The 19,994-nt window shown below is 33.3% G+C and overlaps 1 protein-coding gene across 4 annotated transcripts in view; it reads left to right on the top strand.

Annotated features, from left to right (window-relative positions):
* Nucleotides 1-19,994, top strand: part of Cadps2 (calcium dependent secretion activator 2) — a 512,216-nt gene that overhangs the window by 209,302 nt on the left and 282,920 nt on the right. For all 4 annotated transcript variants that reach the window (XM_026388720.2, XM_026388719.2, XM_026388718.2 and 1 more), the window contains exons 4-6: nt 1,695-1,775; nt 8,630-8,866; nt 14,238-14,359. In XM_026388720.2, the coding sequence (XP_026244505.1) occupies nt 1,695-1,775; nt 8,630-8,866; nt 14,238-14,359 (440 nt within the window). The remainder of the gene's footprint in view (nt 1-1,694; nt 1,776-8,629; nt 8,867-14,237; nt 14,360-19,994) is intronic.

Raw genomic sequence — 19,994 nt, 5'->3', positions numbered from 1 at the left:
AAACAATTTAAAGTGTATTTTTCAAGATGATGTAGAAATTCCTTTATAGCAAGGACTTACTTTAAAAAAAAAAACTTTTCTGTTTTTTAACTTATTTTAAAATAAATTTTATTATTCAAATTTAAGTTGGAAACATATTTTTTAAGAAAGGATACCTTAGAGCTTGTCTTTATAAAAACAAGAAATACATCAAAATGAAAATAAATGCTCCAAGACCTTTTCTTCTGTATAAAAGTAAGAAATACTTGAAAACCTTGATTAATTTTTGTCTATCAGTCAAGGTCTCTCTGACGTGTAGTTACTGCTGGAAACAATGATTTTTCCTTTCCAAAACTTGGATCTGATTATGTCATTTCCCTGTGTGAAACCTCTCAGTGAAGCCCCCTCGCCATTGGAACCAACAACTCCAAGTCCCCGATTGGTGTGTGAAGCACCATCTTCTGGCCTCTCTCCCGCCTCGTCTTCTCCCAAGCCTGTTCTAAGAAGCCATTTCCAACCCCCCAAAGTATGTCCTGTCACCTCTAGACTTTTAGTGTCATACTGCAGTGTCTTCCCCTTTTCTTCTTTTCTTGATTCTTCATTTAATTTCTAAAACCACCATTTTATTAATTTGGTTCTCTTCTATGCATCTTTTTCCAGGTTGTTTTTTTCTTTCTTTTTTTTTTCCTTAAGGCAACTAGGTCAATTTGTAGTTCTTCAGAAAAGGGACAAAAGGATTAGCTCTATTGCACTCAGTACTAATTCAGTCTTCTGATGGAACTCTCCAGTTACGTGGTCCACGCTTTTTGAGGATGAAAGGGGAATGAATTAAAGTCAAAAGAAATTTAACTTTTAATAGCCTTAATTATCATTTTTATAATGAAAGGAAGATTGAATAAGTGGTAGAAAAAGAATCATGAGGAAAGTTAAAAGTTATAGAAATTGTAAGGATTATTTTACTGGAGAAATAAAAATAATTTTTTATATAAATGAGAATTTCTGGAAAATGATAGTATGCTTTTCTTGTTTTCAATCAGATTTAGAACAAGAAAATGGAATTCTAATGTAGCCCCTGTCTGTAAAAATAGAAACATTTCTTGGCACTGCAGATCTATTGGTACTAGAATGAAGAGTCTATGAAGACTTAACTGGTAGAAAATTATGTCAATCAAGCGAATACTACTTTAATAGTTGAGCCTTAATACACATCTATTATAAAAATGAGGGATAGTTTTAAAAGCACAAAGAAGTGTGACATTATTCCATATATCATCATCTAGAAATGCCTCATGGGAATTTGAAATAGAAAAACGAGATTCGTTTATTTAGTTCTATTTTGTTTCTAATTTATTTAGGACTGTCTTAACATGAAGAGAAAAGAATGGCCTGAATCAACTTAATGATAACTTAATATAACCTCAAGGGGAAAGGGGGCTTCTTGGCTTAGAGTTGTAAACACATTGACCAAAGAATTACTGTAATCAGATTTCTTAGTAAACTGACCTACTGAGTCCTAGAGGTACCTTTTTTTGTTAACAAAACCCAATGAAAAGATAATTTAACTGAACTACCAATGCAATTGAACAATATTCTGTATTCTCAATAAGTAGCCAAGAGAATTTATCAAACATTGTTGGGTCACTTAGTCTTTGCTTTAGTCCTATGTCACTGTCATTAAATAATCACAAATGTATAATTTCTGTTTTATTTTTAAGCTGGATAATGCAGATGAACAAGCAGCCCAGATCAGAAGGGAACTCGATGGTCGACTGCAATTGGCAGAGAAAATGGCAAAGGTAGATTATTCATGTTGACATATTGCACCACATTTTTTTTCCTTATCTAGATTTCTGTGACCTGAAAGTATACTCCATATGAGTAAAGGTATCCAGAATAATGAATCATTTTCTCTTCGACATGCATACTCCTTAATTCCAACTACCTGAATGTATATTATCTAAATGAAGCATACTCTTCATTTTAGATCCTTGTTTAATAGTTAAATGTTTAAATTCAGTGGTAATGTGTAAATTTTCCTAGAATTAAAGCCTGAATTTCACTAACTGCTAGATCTAGGAAACTTCTAATATTGTACTATACAGAATATTATCAGGAGGAAAAATTCTCTTGTAAAATTATATATTCTGAAATATCTAGCACAGTGCTTAGGAGATAATGATGCCAACTAATATTAAGATGGAATAACTAAATGAGTAAAAATGTAATTTGAAATATCTGACACAGAGTCTGACAGATTAAATGTTTTCTATATGATATTCTATTTTATTTGTGTAATCACTGTGTTTCTGAGAAAAGAAATTTTAAAAAGAAAAACAAGAGTTTCTTTTTTAATACTTAGGGTTTTTAGAAAAAATCAACCTTAATAATCTAAACAATTTTTATTATGAATCAGTGGATTAATTTTCCTGTCCTACACGCATATTCCTTGATTCCAACTACCTGAAATATATATTATCTAAATGAAGTATTTTAGATATCCTTATATGTCTTTCAGTGGAGATAATGACATATCAAACTGAGCAAATTTAATTGCTCTCTATTTCAGTTTTACCAAATTGAAGCTGTTTTAATAAAATATTTATAAGGTGAGTTACAATTTACTAACCTGGTTGCATTATATCTCTTTGATAATCCTGTGAATTCACAAGGACAGATGATATCATGAGTTTTATAGACAAGGAGGAGATGGAGGCTTAGGGAATATTACTCATTTCACCAAGATTACACAACTAACAAGAGACAGAAGTAGGCCTTGAACCCTGGCCCTGACTCCAAAGTCTGGGCATACTCCATTACCCACTCCAGCTGTCTCTTCAGTCTGGTGAGTCCAGAGCATGGTTTATTAATAGTTAACAGTGGCAGTCAGCAACACCCCCCTCCACACTTCACAAAACAACACAATGTAACAGCAGTAGAACCTCATGACCTAAATCTTTTTCAAGGGGTATCAATGTAGACTTTAGTTTTTCAGCAAAGGGATAATTAGGAAGAAGTTTGAAAAATATAGACATGCCTGGAAAGAAGCATGGCTAACCCCATGCTTACTACATCCTAGATAAGTAACCCTGGGCAAACTATTTAGTAATTTTGAACCTCATTTTTTCTATCTGTAAGTTCATTGAATAATATTTATTGATCATTAACTAGTATAGGCAGAGACTGTCTTAGGTGCTTGGGACACATCCAGACAAATATAGTTGACTTGGGATAAAACAAGACAAAACTATTATTGCATGTCCAGCTGGATCTTGCATTTTATTTGGGAAAGCTGCAGGATGAGCAATAGGCATGCCATGTCACTAAATTGTGGCAGGTGGTCATTGCTACTTAGAAAATTGATTGGTGGGATGAGAGGTATAGGGAGGGGACTGAGTAGTCAAAATTTTTAGTATGGTCAGGGCAGGGCAGATCTTGGTACTACTATCTTTCCAGTTACCTGAGCAACAACACTAGAATCGTATTTGAATTCTTTCTTCCTCTCATACTCATGCAAAATTTACCCAGAAATTATTTTGCCTCCCTTTGAAGTATTTCCAGAATAGGACCATTGTCATTATCCACCCCCACACTTCCACTGTGGTATCATATCATCATCATTGCCTGTCACCTGGATAATTGTTCTGTCCTTTAACTTAGTCTCTCAGCTTCCACCCCCTTGCCCCAATAACATAGCAGCATTAACTCTGCATAAAATCTTGTGATGTTCCCATGTCACTGAGAGTAAAATAAAAAGTTTCTATAAGGGTCTGCAGAGTTCAATATGATTGGTTAGTTACCTTATCCCCACTAAGTTGCCCCTACGTGCTCAATACACTCCAGCTACAGGTCTTTGCTGGCACTGTTCCCCCTCCTTATATTTATCATTACTGGCATTCACATGGCTTATTCCTTGGAAAAACAACCAAGATGGGATCAGGTAGATAGATTGATAGGAATAAATAATATATAGTGAGATACAATAGATAACTATCACATATATACACACATATTTAGAGAGAGAGATAGAGATGGACTGATTTCAAGGAATCTTCCCATGTGGATGTAGGAACTGGCTAGTCCATAATCCACAGGGTATACTGACGGGTCAGAAAGTTAGGTAACATATGATACTGCAGTCTTGAATCTAAAATCTGAAGGACCAACCAGCAGAAGGGAAATCCAGGCAGGGTTTCCACATTGCAGTCCTGGGGCAGAATTGCTGCTTTTTTCAGGAATGTTTAGTCATTGCTCTTGAGATCATCAATGGATTGAGGCCCACACACATGTTGGAGGACAATCGGATATACTCAGAGTAGACTGTGTCAGTCACAATTAAATACATACATACATACATATATATATATACAAAGCTGTACAGAAACATTTAGATCAATACTTGACAAGAGAACTGGGTACCATAGCCAAAACTGATTCATAAAGTTAATGGTCACTTCCTCATCTGCCTTTATGCTCAGAGGTCATGACCTCTTTGAAACCTTTCTTGACCACTGTCCTTAGAGTTGCAGTCCCTTCTCATCACTCACCCCTATCCCCTTCCTGACTTTCCCATGCCACTTTCTACAACATAAAATGATTTCTTATTATATCTGTCTCCTCACAGAAAATATGGTCTCTGTGGTAGGAATTATTTTTCCTTTACCTTCATGGTTACATCTCAAAGGCCTAAAGCAGAACACATAGCAGTCACCCTGTGAATATCTATTGACTGACTGAAATGACTGAATCTGCAAGGGGTTGGATATTGTCAATAGAAAGCCAGGGGTATGCAGAATTCCTGAATTATTTTTAGTACTCTCCCCCTTTTCTCCCACTAAATAGTTGAGTTGAAAGGAAGAGAGTATAACAGTATGGTAAGAATACCTGGGAATCTGCTCTAATTTGTTAAAAAACAAAATAACAACTCACACACGCACACACGCGCACACACACACACACACTCCCCCGCCAAAAAAAGTGTTTTAGTTGTGACTAGATCAACTCTATAACCAGTAGTTTACTTGATGCCACCTAGTTTAAAGCCTAAAGTTAAGATACATTGAGTATCCCTTGTACAACATTCTCAATACCAAAAGTTTCATATATTGGATTTTTTCAAGATTTTGGAATATTTGCAAATGTGTAATGAGAAGTTTGGGGGATGGGACCCAAGTTTAAGCATGAAATTTATTTATGCTCATATAAACCTTAAGCACATAGTCTGAAAGTAATTTTTATACAGTACTCTACTGCACCTATGTTGTGACTGGGGCTCATCATACGAGGTCAGGTGTGGTATTTTCCACTCGTGGCATCTTGTCAGGGCTCAAATGTTTCAGATGTTGGGGCATTTTAGAGTTCATGTTTTTGGATTTGGGATATACAACCTGCATAGGCATGGAAAACAGAGCTGAGATCAGCTTGGAGAGACTATTCTAGTGGTACCAACCCCAGACATCATCTGGTGGAAGGTAAAGCACATTTAAGGAAAAGTGACTAAGATTGAATAATAGGAATTTTTTTATTGAAGCAACTATTGTTATTTTAATGTATACCATGTGCTAGGGCCACTAGGGTGTCATGCTGTACAGGGAACTAAATTCAAATATTTAAACCATGGTATACAGGATAGAACAATTAGAAATTAACCCTGTGTCTTTTTCTATTCTAATTTTTTTCTTTTCATTTTATTCTAATTTGTTATATATGACCCCAGAATGCATTTTAATTCATAGTACACTTTCATTCTAATTTGAAAAGATCAAATTTAACATGTATATTGGTCTGAAGTACAATTGATATTTTTAGTAATTTAAAAAAAATTGTTCTAATTAGTTATACATGACAGTGGAATGCATTTAAGCACTTTGACATATTATACATTAATGGGGTATAATTTCTCATTTTTCTGATTGTACATGTAGAATCACATTGGTAATGCATATATGTACACAAGTCATATATGTATACAAGCTAATAATATCTGTTTCATTCTACTCCATATTCTCATACCCCATCCCCTCCTTCACTCCCCTCTACTAATCTAAAGTCATTCTCTTCTTCCCTAGTGCCATCCCCCCTTACTGTGAATTAGCATCCACATAACAGAGAAAGCATTCAGCCTTTGGTTTTTTGGAATTGCCTTATTTCACTTAGCATAATATTCTCCAACTCTACCCATCCACAGACTGAAGCCTTAAAATACAATTGATTTTGTTGTTTCCAAATAGGGGGCAACATAAGCAAGCTAAAGTTAATAAAATGTTGTCAATAAACCTGAAAGCTTTGAGAGTTGAGAGAGTATTTTCAGAGAAAAAATAAAATTCTAGTGTAGTCTGTTTCCCCCCCAAAGCTTAAAAATACTGATAGAGCTGTCAATTTGGTTGATGCCTGCCAGTCTCCTCTTTCACAGACTGAGTGAGGTGTTTTTAGCTAATGCTAATAGTTTGTTTTTCATGTGCTAATGCTAGATTTTCCTTAAAATAACACCATGGAAATTGAAAAAAAAAATTAGTACATTCTCAGGACTTTCAAATATGTGATATATTTGCCTTTTATTTTGTTATGATTTTCAATGGAAAGTTATGACTTTCATTCAAATATAAAATGAACAAAAAAAATTATTTCATGTATAATCAATGAGTAAGCCAGCTACACATTAAAACTAGTCCAAAGAGCATTTGAGAAACTAGGTATTTGTGGAAGCAGGGCCCATTCTTAAAACCCATGGATTAGACACAAAAGTTTTTAATTTCTAACACAGATTTAAATTGTAGCTATTGGGTTATTTTACTCACCAGACAAACATTTGCTTCTTTCCTAGACAAAATTCTACAAGATAATATGTAACTTCTCTGTCTGGAACTTTAATCAGCAATAAACAGCAAGTTAAATTAAATACATTTCATGCTGTGACCATTGGAAAGGCTTTGCCCAGTGTGACATTAAAGGGAAATGCCCTTTCATTTTCCTGTTTTATTTCTGAGTTTTGGATGCTTTTCCAGACAACTTTCGATATTAGTTCAAAAATTAAAAGTCTGTGTTTATTGCTTATTTTATTTTTCTTCTTTGTCTCTATTGAAAAACCATTCCACAACAACTTTGCATTTCCAAAGGAAACAGAGGTACTGGGTAATTATGTTTTTTTTTTTTTTTTTCCTGAGGATGCAAACTTACTGTGTAGGAGTGTTGCTTCCAACTCCAGAGGAGTATTAAAAAGATATTTAAAAATCTTCTTTGGTAAAGTTAATTATTAATGAAGATATTTAATCTCTCTGTGAAAGTATGCAATTTTAGTATGGACTGTGTGTAAATGATTTTTAAAGGAATATATGAAGGTTATATTGGGGGAAAGGAAAACAGGTGGCCTGAGGCTCTGGGACTAATTCCAAAAGTGGTGCCAGATGTCCCTTTCCATTTCAGGAAGGACCTGGTGCAAGCTAGTCAGGGACTAGGCACAGGTGGACGAGAGCCCTCTGGACCTGTTCCAGTCATGCTGGAAATGCAGGTTTCTTAGGTTTTGATGGTGCTGAGGGAAACTGCAATGAAGGTGGTGATTTTCTGGAGCATTAGGCAGTCTTTGAGCTCCTATCCCCAAGGCAGTTTAGGGCAGTGAAGAGCACATCACACTGAACTTGGCATGGTAAAACTCTGTCCTCCCTACTTTTAACAGAGGGAAGCCAAGTGTCAGGTTGGCAAAGATGAAAGGAGAGGTAGAAGTCTGAGGGGAAAAGTACTCTTATTTGCTGTTTGGGGGAATATAAATCAGTATGGTGTTCTCTAAGGTCAATTTGGCACTACCTAAATATCAATATTTGAAATGTTCTTTTAATCAAGTAAAAGAAACAAATCTGATTGCAGAGATAACAGAATTGTATGATGATGCCTATGTACTTCAGCTAAAACAGAATTTTCCAAGTGGATATCGTCAACCTCTTTTTCACTTGATGGGTTTTTTTATAAGTTGGCATTTTGCTTTAAATTTGTCTATACAAAAAAAAAAAAAAAAAAAAAAAACTGAAGCATGGCCATAAGGAATCTTGGCACATATGTGCAATGTGAAAATTAATCAATTAAGAAATATGTGCATATTATTCATTAACGATAGGAGTTTTAATTTGAATGATTATGTATAAAAATGCACATGTATAGTAATTAAATGCATTGCTAAAATGTTTGTTTTCTAACTAGCAAAGCAGTGTATTTTTAATATTTTCTTATAGACTCATTACTATAAGCATTTCAAAAATAGACATAGTTCATTAAGATTCATCTATACACTAAGACATATTACAAGCCTGTTTCCAGAGTTTGTTAGTCCCATATACAAATTTTATCAAAAATAAATTTAACAGAAAAATATATATTTGTGTATTCACACAGACACACACAAATGTTTTTCATTTTGTACTACTGTGAGCAGCAACAAGATATGTAAAGTATCCTGAAATATAATCAAAATTACCAAAGCCTGAGATTTTTAAAATCTGTAGACTAATATCTACAGATATTATAGGGCAGATAATATACGGCAGAAACATTTTAAGAAGAGTGTTATAATTCTAAGAGAGTGGATTGCAGGCATCATATAATTTTTTATAATAAAATTGAAATATGACTCTTTTAACAATTTTATTTTTAAATTATTTTTAAGGAAAGAAGATTCCCCAAATTTATAGCAAAAGAAATGGAGAATATGTACATAGAAGAGTTACGATCTTCAGTGAATTTGCTAATGGCCAATTTGGAAAGCCTTCCAGTTTCAAAAGGTGGCCCAGAATTCAAATTACAGAAATTAAAACGTTCACAGAATTCTGCATTTTTGGACCTAGGAGATGAAAATGAGATTCAGTTGTCAAAGTCTGATGTGGTACTGTCATTCACCTTAGAGGTAAGTGGCTTTGTCACAGCTAGTTGCATAAATGAGGCTGCACAGTAAATTCTGTGACCTGTGCAGTAATGTTTAGAATTTAAAGCAGTGTTGTATGTTTTGAGATGTTAAATCACTCCTCAGTAGCTTGAAAAACAGGTTATGAACACAAATGAATGGAAATTATCCTTTGAACATAACAGCAGCTGAGTGCACTGGCCTGTTCATGTAATTCCAGCAGCTCGAGAGGCTGAGGCAGGATGATTGCAAGTTCAAAGCCAGCCTCAGCGACTTAGCAAGGCTCTGTCTCAAAAGAAAAAAATTAAAAGGGCTGGAGAAATGGCTCAGTGGTTAAACCCCACTGGGTTTAATCCCCCATACCAAACAAACAACAACAACAACAACAAAACCTTAACAGCAGTATTAGGATTTAAATAATAAAAATTTTTGAGGCACAATTTTTTGCCAGTTAAAGTAGTGTCAGTTCATTGATATAGTATGTACCAAAACACACTTGGGTGGAAATCTGATTTAAAAGTCAAGTTGAGATTAACTTTGTTTTTAATGTACTTCACTTATGGAATCATCTTTCTAGAATCAAATCAAGTAAAACATAATACAATATTCAGTATTATATATGATAAGAAATACAAAATTCATTTCTAGGATTTCCAGTTTCATTATAGGCACAGTAAATATTATGGAGAACAAGAACAAATGACATGCATTTAAAATTGTGTTCCCTAAAACATTAGAGTTTCATCCTTTTTAAACAAATCCCTGAAAACGAAAGACACTGATAATTCTTGATACAGCTGCCTATTGATACTTTTCATGATTACATTTCTTCTTGCTAATCTAGGTATATGATTATATATATGACTAGGTATATGAATACAGGTTTATATACCTCAACATACACACATAATACAAGAATCCTTAATACCTAAAAGAAAGAACTTACATGAAGTACAAAGTAAAAGTTTATATCATACTAATGAGTAGTATTAAATCATTTGTCTTAAACCCCAGCTTTTTTTCTCCCCATAATTTCTGTTCAATAAGTAAATACTAGCAATGTCTAGCTTAAATTTGTAGCTCTTTCAAAATTCTTATTGATGCTTATAAAGCTCCTAAGCTCTTTCCTTATATTGTCACATTCTCTCTCCACTGGTCCCCAATGCTATTATTTGCATTTGCTGATTGAAAAAGTACATACAGTCTTAGGAGGTAGTGTCTTTGATTTCTAGTTGATAATTAAATCTGCTTAGTCAATGGCAGAAAAAGCAAATGTCTACAGTTGTTCTTTTTCTTCCATTTTTTCCAACTTCAAGCTTGAGAAAAAAAAAAAAAAAAAAAACAATTGCCTACTCACTTTTTTAACTTCCAGACTTTGTGTATTAATGAATTAAGCCTAGTGTCAGAGTAGAAATGTGTGGCTTTCTTTGAACTCAAAACTTCATTCTGGTTCACTTAATGACTCTGCCAAGTGGCCTTCCTACTGAATTTCTTCTCAGTCTCTTTCCTCTCATAACGTAAGGGTTTTTAATTTGAAACTACATAGTATATTACAAGAAGAATTACCTCATCATTTCCTGTCACAAATCTTGCTGACTCAAAAGATGCTAATGCTTTATTTTTTAAAATTTTACACCAAAAAATCAATAACTTAATTACAATGTTACATTTTAATAAGAATTCAGCATACAAATTAATGGAAAAATTAATTTGTAGAGCAAATTTTATGATGTATAAATCTATTATCTACATATTTAAGCATTCACAACACAACAAACCAATTCAGCACATTTTCTCATTGTTTAAAAGTCTTCAACAATTATAAATAATTAGGCATTCTCTTTTCTCTCATGAAAATAAAATTAGACTATGAATTAGTGTGTAAATGCAACTATGAATTGTTATTCTGTAGCTTATTGTCAGTATGTTAAAGGGAGCAGCTCAGTTTATAATATAATGATGTTAGAAGAATAAAGCTAAAACTTGAATCTGTGTGGTCTGAGAAACTTGCATATTTATAAAAGTGTTTTGACAGCCTCTATTATTGTGTCTGTCTTAGGCAGATATTTTGCTACCTTAGCATAAAGAAATCCATTCTCAGGTATTCATAGTATTTTATCTAGGAGTTTCATGTCTACAAACAAAATGAAATTATGTTAAGTGACAATTCTCCAGTACATATCCCTACAATACCTGAGAGAATAACTGGCTGGTCTTCTAGTTTGAAGAGCCTAAGACATAAGGCAAGCCCATGGTGCCTTGTTCCTCAGACCCCAGATTTCAGCAATGAAAACTCAGACAGGCAAGCATTTAATCCAATTTAAAGCTCTCACATTTCATTAGCCAGGCTTCAAACTGCTTCAGTGGAGGAGTCTTTTTAAAAGAATTGAATAAGGATCCTAGGAATAATGTATAAGGAATTAAAGTGAACATTTGAAAAACTTTGCTCACATTTCACCTTCTCTGTAGAATTACTGCCCATCTCTCCATTCTCTCACCAAGCTCAATTTTTGCCACAGCATTTATTGCCTAACACATAGTTCACTTATATACTACGCTTATTATCTGGTTTTCCCTTCTCCAGTATGACCTTCAAGAAAAATACATATTTTTCTTTGTTGTTTTTTTCTGAGATATCAAAAGCACCTAACCAGTACTGGGCATACATTTCAGTCAATAAATATTTATTGAATTAAGATTTTTATGGTATTCAAAAAGCATCTAACATACAGGTTTATGTTTCCATTCATGAAGTCTTTAGAAAGAATAATACAGCAAAGCAGAAGCTAATTCTCAGAAAACTAAACCATGCATTGATATGTTAAAATTAAATACTGAAGTAAAACTAGAGAAGCAAACATTCATCTATGAAGTTATGTGTCCATAAGTTGTACTGGAGATATATATATATATATATATATATATATATATATATACATATATCATGGTTTTCATATTGAGTTTCTTCATTGACATTAGACTAGCAGCCCTTCCTCTGTATGTGTGATATATGGTCCCTGATTTTGCCATACTGCCAGCATCACTATCTCACGAAATACACATGCTTAATTTATTGTCACATAACTCCTTGGTCGATATATTGCTCAGAAGCCTGTTAACTAGTGCCTTCCTTCTTTTTGCTTCTAAGACCGATAGCTTTGTCTGTTATATCCTTATTACATCAGCCACAGAGAGATTGAGAAGATACACCATAGATCAATTTTATTTTCTGAAGTTCCATTATCAAGTTTTTTCGGGAATTGGTTGAAATAGAAAATTGTGTTAGTTGATGGTCCATGGTATTCTTGGCTGTCTTTATCACTAGTGATTGAGAGACTAGCTTTGTTTCCCTACTCTTGGAAGATCTAAGTTGTTATGTTGTATTTAAATGTATAAATTCATCACAGAACTTACATCTTTAGAAAGTGGCAATTTTGCAGGATAAAACCTTCCTGGCAGAGATGGGGTATTGTTTTGAGGGCTGGAATGCTGTTTGTTTTGTGTTTTTGGATGTTTTTTACAGTATCTTGTATTAGAGGGGATAGAAATAACACCAAGCAGATGTCTCCTTTCTTCTTACCCACACTCTATTAAATAAAATACAGAAGAAGTTGCAGTGTGTGAACAGTAATCCAAAACATGAACCAATGCTGTTAGCATTTCTAGACTTGTGGGACACAAGTATTAAGTGATCATGAAAAAATTTGTCATTGATTTTAAAAAGTGGAGTCATGAAGTCCAAATGTAGTTGGTTTTTAATCAGCATTGTTATATGTTTCGTTTGTCTCAATATCTGATTAGTTTTACTAAAAGTACCCAATTTCAGTGTTACTAATTAGACACTTGAATTATTAGAAATACCTAACTTGGGGGGATTGGAGTGTAGCTCAGTGGTAGAGTGCCTTGCATGAGGCCATGAATTTGATTCCCGGTATCCCTCACAAAAGGAAAAAAAAAAACAACTATTTTTTAAAATCAGGATTTAGTACTTTATCTCAATTTCCATGAATATTATAGCATCTGTGAAAGATGATATTATTCTCCATCAATTCTTCAATAATTCTTAGTCTATTTTCACTCAGTCCTTATTTTTATTAATATATTACTATACATTTCAGTGTGACAAAATTACAGAACCCTGATTGAGGAAGGAGGCCTTTCTGAGTTTGATCTTTCTTATTTTAGTGATCAGTTTTCCAGGTTTTAATAAAAACAAAACAAAATACGCATTTGTATTTACAAACATAACCCTTCTTCTTTTTCTAGAGCTAGAAAGCAGTTTATTTATACAATTTCTTTGAAATTGTTTGTATAAAGGTTCATATCACAGTTCTATGAAATTAGGTCTGTAGTTATATATTAAATGATTAATAAGTGATAGCAATGATGTTTTGGGTATATATTTTGATTGCTATGTTGTGTGAATACTGTTATTTGTATAAACATAACATGCAATCAATAATGAAATTCATTCACATAGATAAAATGCCTTTGAATTGATTTTATAAATTGTTTTAAGAATTTATAAAAGTTCATAATGCAAATTTTGATTGAAAAAACTGTAGAAAATAATATTCATATTTTATGTCTACATCCAATAAGAATGTTGAGTTATGGTATTATAGGATTGATAGCCTTTTAAGCAAACAAAAAACTCAATTTAAAAAATGTTTCCCTTTCACCCAAGAGTTATAGATATAAAAGGAATATTAGTTTTCCCATGATTTTCCAGTGTTCTGCATTAAATTTGTACATCCCTTTAATGGACTGAAAAATTTTTTTTCTTCATCAGGCTAATATTAAAATGTTCAGGGGCAAATTATAGTTTCTATTATATTTTGATAATGTGAAATACAGCAGCCATAGATAAAATTATTTTATGAATCATAATAGTCATTTAAAAAATGTGAGTATATAAAAGTTCAGTCATGTGTTGATATCAATTAATTGGTATCACCTGACCATGTCTCTGATAATAAATGCCCCATGTCACTCTCTGTGGAGCACAGCATGTACTCCTCTTATTTTCATTGAATTTTTATTTGTGCTTGCCCTACTTCATTCAAACTTGCTCTAATTTGTTAAGATCTGAGTTGAAAGTTCACTTACCTTGCTGAGACTAATTCTTAGGATCTTTAACCTTACTTTTATTTAAGAGCAATAATGAGTTATTTCTTCAGAAACCAAACTGCCTCAAAATAGTCATTTACTATACCTTGGATAAATAGAGGTATATTATAAAGAAGGCAAAATCCTAGCAATGTTATCAGATTTTTCAATGGGTCTTTGTAATTGCAGTTTATGTTGCTATTTTTGTGAGTTGCTGAATACTATCAACTTGACATATTATTTTTAAATCATTTTTTTTCTTTAGATTGTCATAATGGAAGTGCAAGGTTTGAAATCAGTTGCTCCAAATCGAATTGTTTACTGCACAATGGAGGTGGAAGGAGGAGAAAAACTGCAGACAGACCAGGCAGAAGCCTCAAGGCCACAGTAAGCTAGTTAAAAAAAAAAAAAAAAAATTTCTTCCAAAGAAACGTGCTTTATTTATCTGCAAAACTGTAGGGTATTTCACTTCGAAACTGCTATTTGACTAGCTTTGTCTCACCTGTGTTAGAAATCGCTATGCGCTTTTCTGGATAATGATGCTCTAATTAGGACTGTGGCAGAATCCCTGTGTAGTACAAACAGAGTTCAACATGCAGGTGTGAAGCTAATCATTATGCAGTAAAATGTTTGTAAGTCATTTATAAGGAAAGCATGAGTGTTGCCACGTGTTCCTTAAAAGGTAGTGCATAATCCTGTTTGAATTACTGGGATGCACTCTATAACTTCACTCTTTTTATGTTAATGGTTTTGTGGTGAGATAAAGGTAGATTCTGATACTGGAGTGCTGCACAATGACTTAAAATATTTCTGTGAGTAAACTTGAGTTAGAGAACTAATTAATGACTGCTATACAATAATCAGAAACAATAAAGCTGTTTTTGCTGACAGTTTAATGTTTCAAATTCTGGGCATGAGTTTAATTAAATATGGAAAATGTTCTCTTCAACGGATTCAAACTTGGGAAACACCATAGTCTCTGTGAGAAACAACCAGTATAGCTTGAGGGATTCAGTTGACCCTAGCTTGTCCCTCCTTTGAACATTGTCTTTCTCGAAAACATTGTTTTTCTTCCATTTGATCTTTATTTAAAGTAGCTTACGTTTTCAGAGAGGGTTTTCTCTTTTCTTGACATTGGTATGTAGGCTGTGTTTCCAGAAATCCTTTGCTGAGGTCCTAACTAGCATTGGTTAGTCACTGAAGATGAAGAATGAACCAATGAACCAGAAATGTGCATTTCTTTAGAGAGGGCAGTCTAGCAGAATAGAGCATAGCAGGAGAGATGTGCACAGAGCATTATGGTGTTGAGGAGAAGCAGGTTGACACTTCTTACCCTGCCATACAAAGCCCTACATGTCTGCCTCTGTCTCTTATTACCTCTGGCACCTTTTTTCTCCCTCTGTTCCCATGGTCCACTGCCCTTGGTGTGCCCTGGATTTCATACAACCCCTCAAACACCTGCCAGCCCCTTCCTGTCACAGCACTTGCTCCTCCTCTGTCTGCAGTCTCCTCCCTTCTTTGCAGAGCTGGATCTGTGACATTAAGAAGCTCAACTGAAAAACCAATTCCTGAGTATACACAACTTCCCTTTAGATGACCCAGTAAGAAATAGATCATCTCTGGCTCATCACTTTTTAATGTTTGAGCTGACTGGCTTCTTTCATGTAGCATAGTGTACCTGTTGTAGCAGGTGTAGGGACTTCAGTCATATTGATAACTGAACAATATTCTGTTGTTTGTATACATCCCCTCACTCACACCTTGCTTATCAGTTCATTTTGGCTGATGGATGCTTGGACCATTTCTACTTTTTGGCTACTGTGAAAAAAAAAAGTGCTATAATTAACATGGATATTCAAGTAACCAAGTCCCCATTTTTAATATTTGGTTTACATACTTGGGTGCAGAATTGCTGGGACATATGGTGATTCTATGTTGAATTCTATGTTTTTGAGGTACTGCCAGATTGTTTTTCACAATGGTGACATGATTTACATTCTTGCCAGCAGTGTATTAGGGTTTTAGTTTCTCTACATTTTCCGCAGTACTTCTGTCTCTCTCTCCTTCCCACTCCCTTCTTCCCTCTCTATTATACCCTTGCTAGTAGATGTAAAATGGTATTTGTGTTATTTTCATTTATTTAATAACTAATGATGTAGAATGTCTTTTCATGTGCTTTATTAGTCATTTGTATATGGTCTTTGGAGAAATGTCTCTTCAAGTCCTTTGATGCTTATTTAAATTAAGCTGCTTGTCTTCTGGTTGTCAAGTTCTAAGAGTTCTTATATATTCTAGATTCTAGACTTTTTCCTAAGATTTTTGTAATTTTGACCCTTACATTTAGGCAACTGACCCATTTTAAGTTTGTTTTTTGTGCATAAGTGCATATAGTATAAAGGTCCAACTTGTTTCTTTTGCATGTGACTATTCAATTGTCTCAGAAACTTTTATTGAAGAAACTTTTCCTTTCTCATTAAATTTTATTTTACCCCTTTTGAAAATTAATTGACTCATAATACATGAATTTATTCTGGACTCTGAATGTTATTCTGTTGATTTATATGTCTACTTTTATGCCATTACCACACTGTTTTGAATACCATTGCTTTATAGTAAGTTTGGAAATCAGGAGTACAAATCATTTGATTATGTTCTTTTTCCAGATGTTTTTGTCTGTTCTGAAATTTCATATAAATTTTGAGGATAAGTGTATCAATTTTTGCAAAGAGTCTGCAAAGCTTCCCAACTTAGATTCTGATACAAATTGCACTGAATCTATAGGACAGTTTGGACATTATTGCCATCTTAGTAATAAGTCTTTGACTCATGAGAATGCATTTAGACATTAAATTTTTTTAACAGTGTTTTATAATTTTTAAATTACAAATTTTGTATTTCTTTTGTTATGTGTATTTCTAGTTTAATCTTTTTAAATTTATGGTAATTGGAATTGTTTCCTTAATTTCATTTTTATATCATTCATTAAAACATATAGAAGTACAATTGATGCTCATATATTGATATTGCATGCTGTTGTCTTGCTGTGCTTGTTTATTAATTTTAACTTTAGTGGATTTTTTCAGACCTTTTTATATATAAGAGGATGTCATCTGAATATAGAGATATTTCATTTCTTCTGTCCAGTATGGATGCTTGTTATTTCATTTTCTTGCCTAATTGTCCTCTAGTACAAAATCAGTTAAATATAGAAAGGAAAGACATCCAGGTCTTCTTCCCGATCATAGGAAGGAAGGGTATAATTTTTCAGAATTAAGTATGATGCTAGCTTTAGGTTTTTCAGAGAAACCCTTATCATTCTGAGGAATTTATTTTCTCTTCCAGATTTGTTGAATGCTTTCAATCATGAAGGGTGTTTGATTTTGTCAAATGCTTTTTCTGCATCTGTTGAGATAATCATATGATTTTTGGTTTTTATTCTAACAATGGCATATAACATTAGATGATTTTCAGTTATTAGAACAACTTTGTATCCCTTGCATAATTTCTACTTGGCTATAACGTATGATTATTTTCATTACTGATTTAGTTTTTCTGGAACTTTGTTGAGGATTTTTGTTTCTGTGGTCATAAGATATATTGTTCATATTATCCTATTTATATATAATATATATCTTAAAAATTTATTATTTTGTATCAGGATATTAGTGACCTTGTTGAATGAGTTTGGATATAGTCCCTCTTCTTTTTCTATTTTATTTTTTGGAAGAATATGAAGAATTTCTATTCTTTTTTTCAGTGTTTGATAGACTTCACCAATGACTTTATCTGGGCCTGAGCTTTTCTTTGTGAATAATTCTCAAATTACTAATTCAGTCTTTTTATCTTTATTTTTCAGGTCTTCTTTCTTCTTCAGGTAGTTTCAGTATTTTACATCTTTCTTGGAATTTGTCAATTTACCTAGGTTAGCTAATTTACTGCCATACAGTTCTTTACAGTATTTATTTATAACCTTTCTGTTTGTTTTTAAGTTGGCCATAATATTCTTTCTTTAATTTCTGAGCATGGTTTATATTTTTCTTTTTTCTCAATCAAGCTAAAGTTTTGCTCATTTTTCTTGATATTTTGTAAACATTCATTTCATTGGTTCTCATGTCCATATTCTTTTTTTAAATAATTTTCACTTTACATTATTCACATCCTTCTTTTCCTTTAGGTCTAGTTTATTTGTTCATCTATTTATTTTGTTTACACTGTCTTCAGGGGGAAAGTTTGGCTTTTCATTTGCTCTCTTCTTTCTTATGTTGCAATTACAGCTATAAATGTCTATAAAAGTCCTTCTCTGCTCTGCTTTAGCTCCCCCATATGTGTTGATAGTCTACTTCATTTTCATTCAGGAAGGAGCCTTTGATCAGCAAAACATGCTATGTATATAGTAAAAGAAATCAATGGAAGAAGCTTCTTAGCTGAAGGAAATGATGCTCCAAGTCTCACCATAGCAGCCCAGTGAAGGAGGGAGTTGAGGCCTTGTCACCCCTGGAAGCACACTAGTATACTTGTGAAGCTCTTCAGTGGCACTTACATTAGTTAATCAAATGTACCCTACTTGTCTATGAGACTTTGAGGAAGTGGAATAGCTCTAAGAAACATGGTGTAGAATGACACCATATTTCATTCTACAGAATCTTTTAAATCATTTTATTTAGATATAATATATATCTAACAAAATTCATCCCTTGCAAGTTAAATAAAATAAAATCTTCCACTTGGTGCAACTCTCATCACAAATTCGGGTTTAAGACACAATTTGAAGATTTGTCATGCCCATTGGCAGTCTATTTCTGCACCCACTCACAGTTTCAGAAAACCGCTCATCCAGTTTTGAGCTCTATAATTGTACTTTTCCTGGATATTTTATAAACATGGAATCATGCAATATTTAGCCTGTATGTGGCTTATTTTTTTTTTTTTTTGCTTAGCATAATTGCTACAAAATCTTGTATTTAATTTATACTTAAATATTTGTGCAATTAAATAAATTGGCTTTTATCTGAGTAGCTACTTTGACACTGATTTTTCAAAAATGATAAAAGTTTTTATAGACTGTTCTACATTAAATTTTTACGATACATATAATGTATTCATAAAGAGATTCTGATAATAGGGAATATGTTACATAAACAATGTATTAAAATACTTGGCTATCAAGAAAGAAAATATTACAGCAAGGCCCCAGTAGTCTTTTTTTGATTTCTCTTTCAATAAGGAAATTTGACAAAAATAGCTTTTGTGTTTTTCCTTGAACAGAGTCAACTTTTAAAATGAATTACAAGATTTGCATTGATAGTTGTTTCCCAGGGGCGATTTTACCTTAGAAATGTTATGTCCTGACTGCTGACCAACTGCAGCTTCTCAGTAGTGTGGGTATTTTCATCCCTAAATCATCTTGCACAGCAGGAAAGAGATTCATCATCATCAGGAATTATGCTTCAGACACGTTTCCTAAATTTTATTGCTTCAACAGTTTGTGCTTTGTTGGAGATCAATTCGTTCTTCTGTCTGATACTAATTAAAGTGCCTTATTTAGTCCATATTTCCAATAAACTTAATCAAGATTTCTAACCATTGCCTTTCATTCCTGTAGTTCAGATTTCCTGCCAGCAATTAGGTGGAAACTGTATGTGAGGCTGGTGAATGACTTAGAATGTAGGACCTGGGATCCAGTAAAACTGGGGTTGATGGACAAGTTTGATTTATGAAAAGTGGTGGTAAGGCAATCTAAGTTGGAAAGGTTTCATTTTCATTTTTTTAATATAGGAGAGAGAATGCAGATAGATTGTATTTTTCAGTTATGGATAAAACTATATTATTTATGGATTTTTAAGTTGTCATTTTATAGTGTCAGTGAACCAAGGAATTTCCATTCTCTGTGAATGAGGTACAGAAGTGCTGTTGCCACTCCTTAATAGCATTTGATCATTGCCAGACATTTCATTAATTTCAGCTTTAGCCAGTACCCTTAATGATACCACCTAAAAGGAAATGAAGAATGTAAGAGGAACCA

Source organism: Urocitellus parryii, chromosome 3 (genome assembly GCF_045843805.1).
Source record: "Urocitellus parryii isolate mUroPar1 chromosome 3, mUroPar1.hap1, whole genome shotgun sequence".
Lineage (NCBI taxonomy): Eukaryota > Metazoa > Chordata > Mammalia > Rodentia > Sciuridae > Urocitellus > Urocitellus parryii.
Note: the sequence above shows the minus strand (reverse complement) of the source record. Positions and strands in the feature narration are given on the sequence as shown.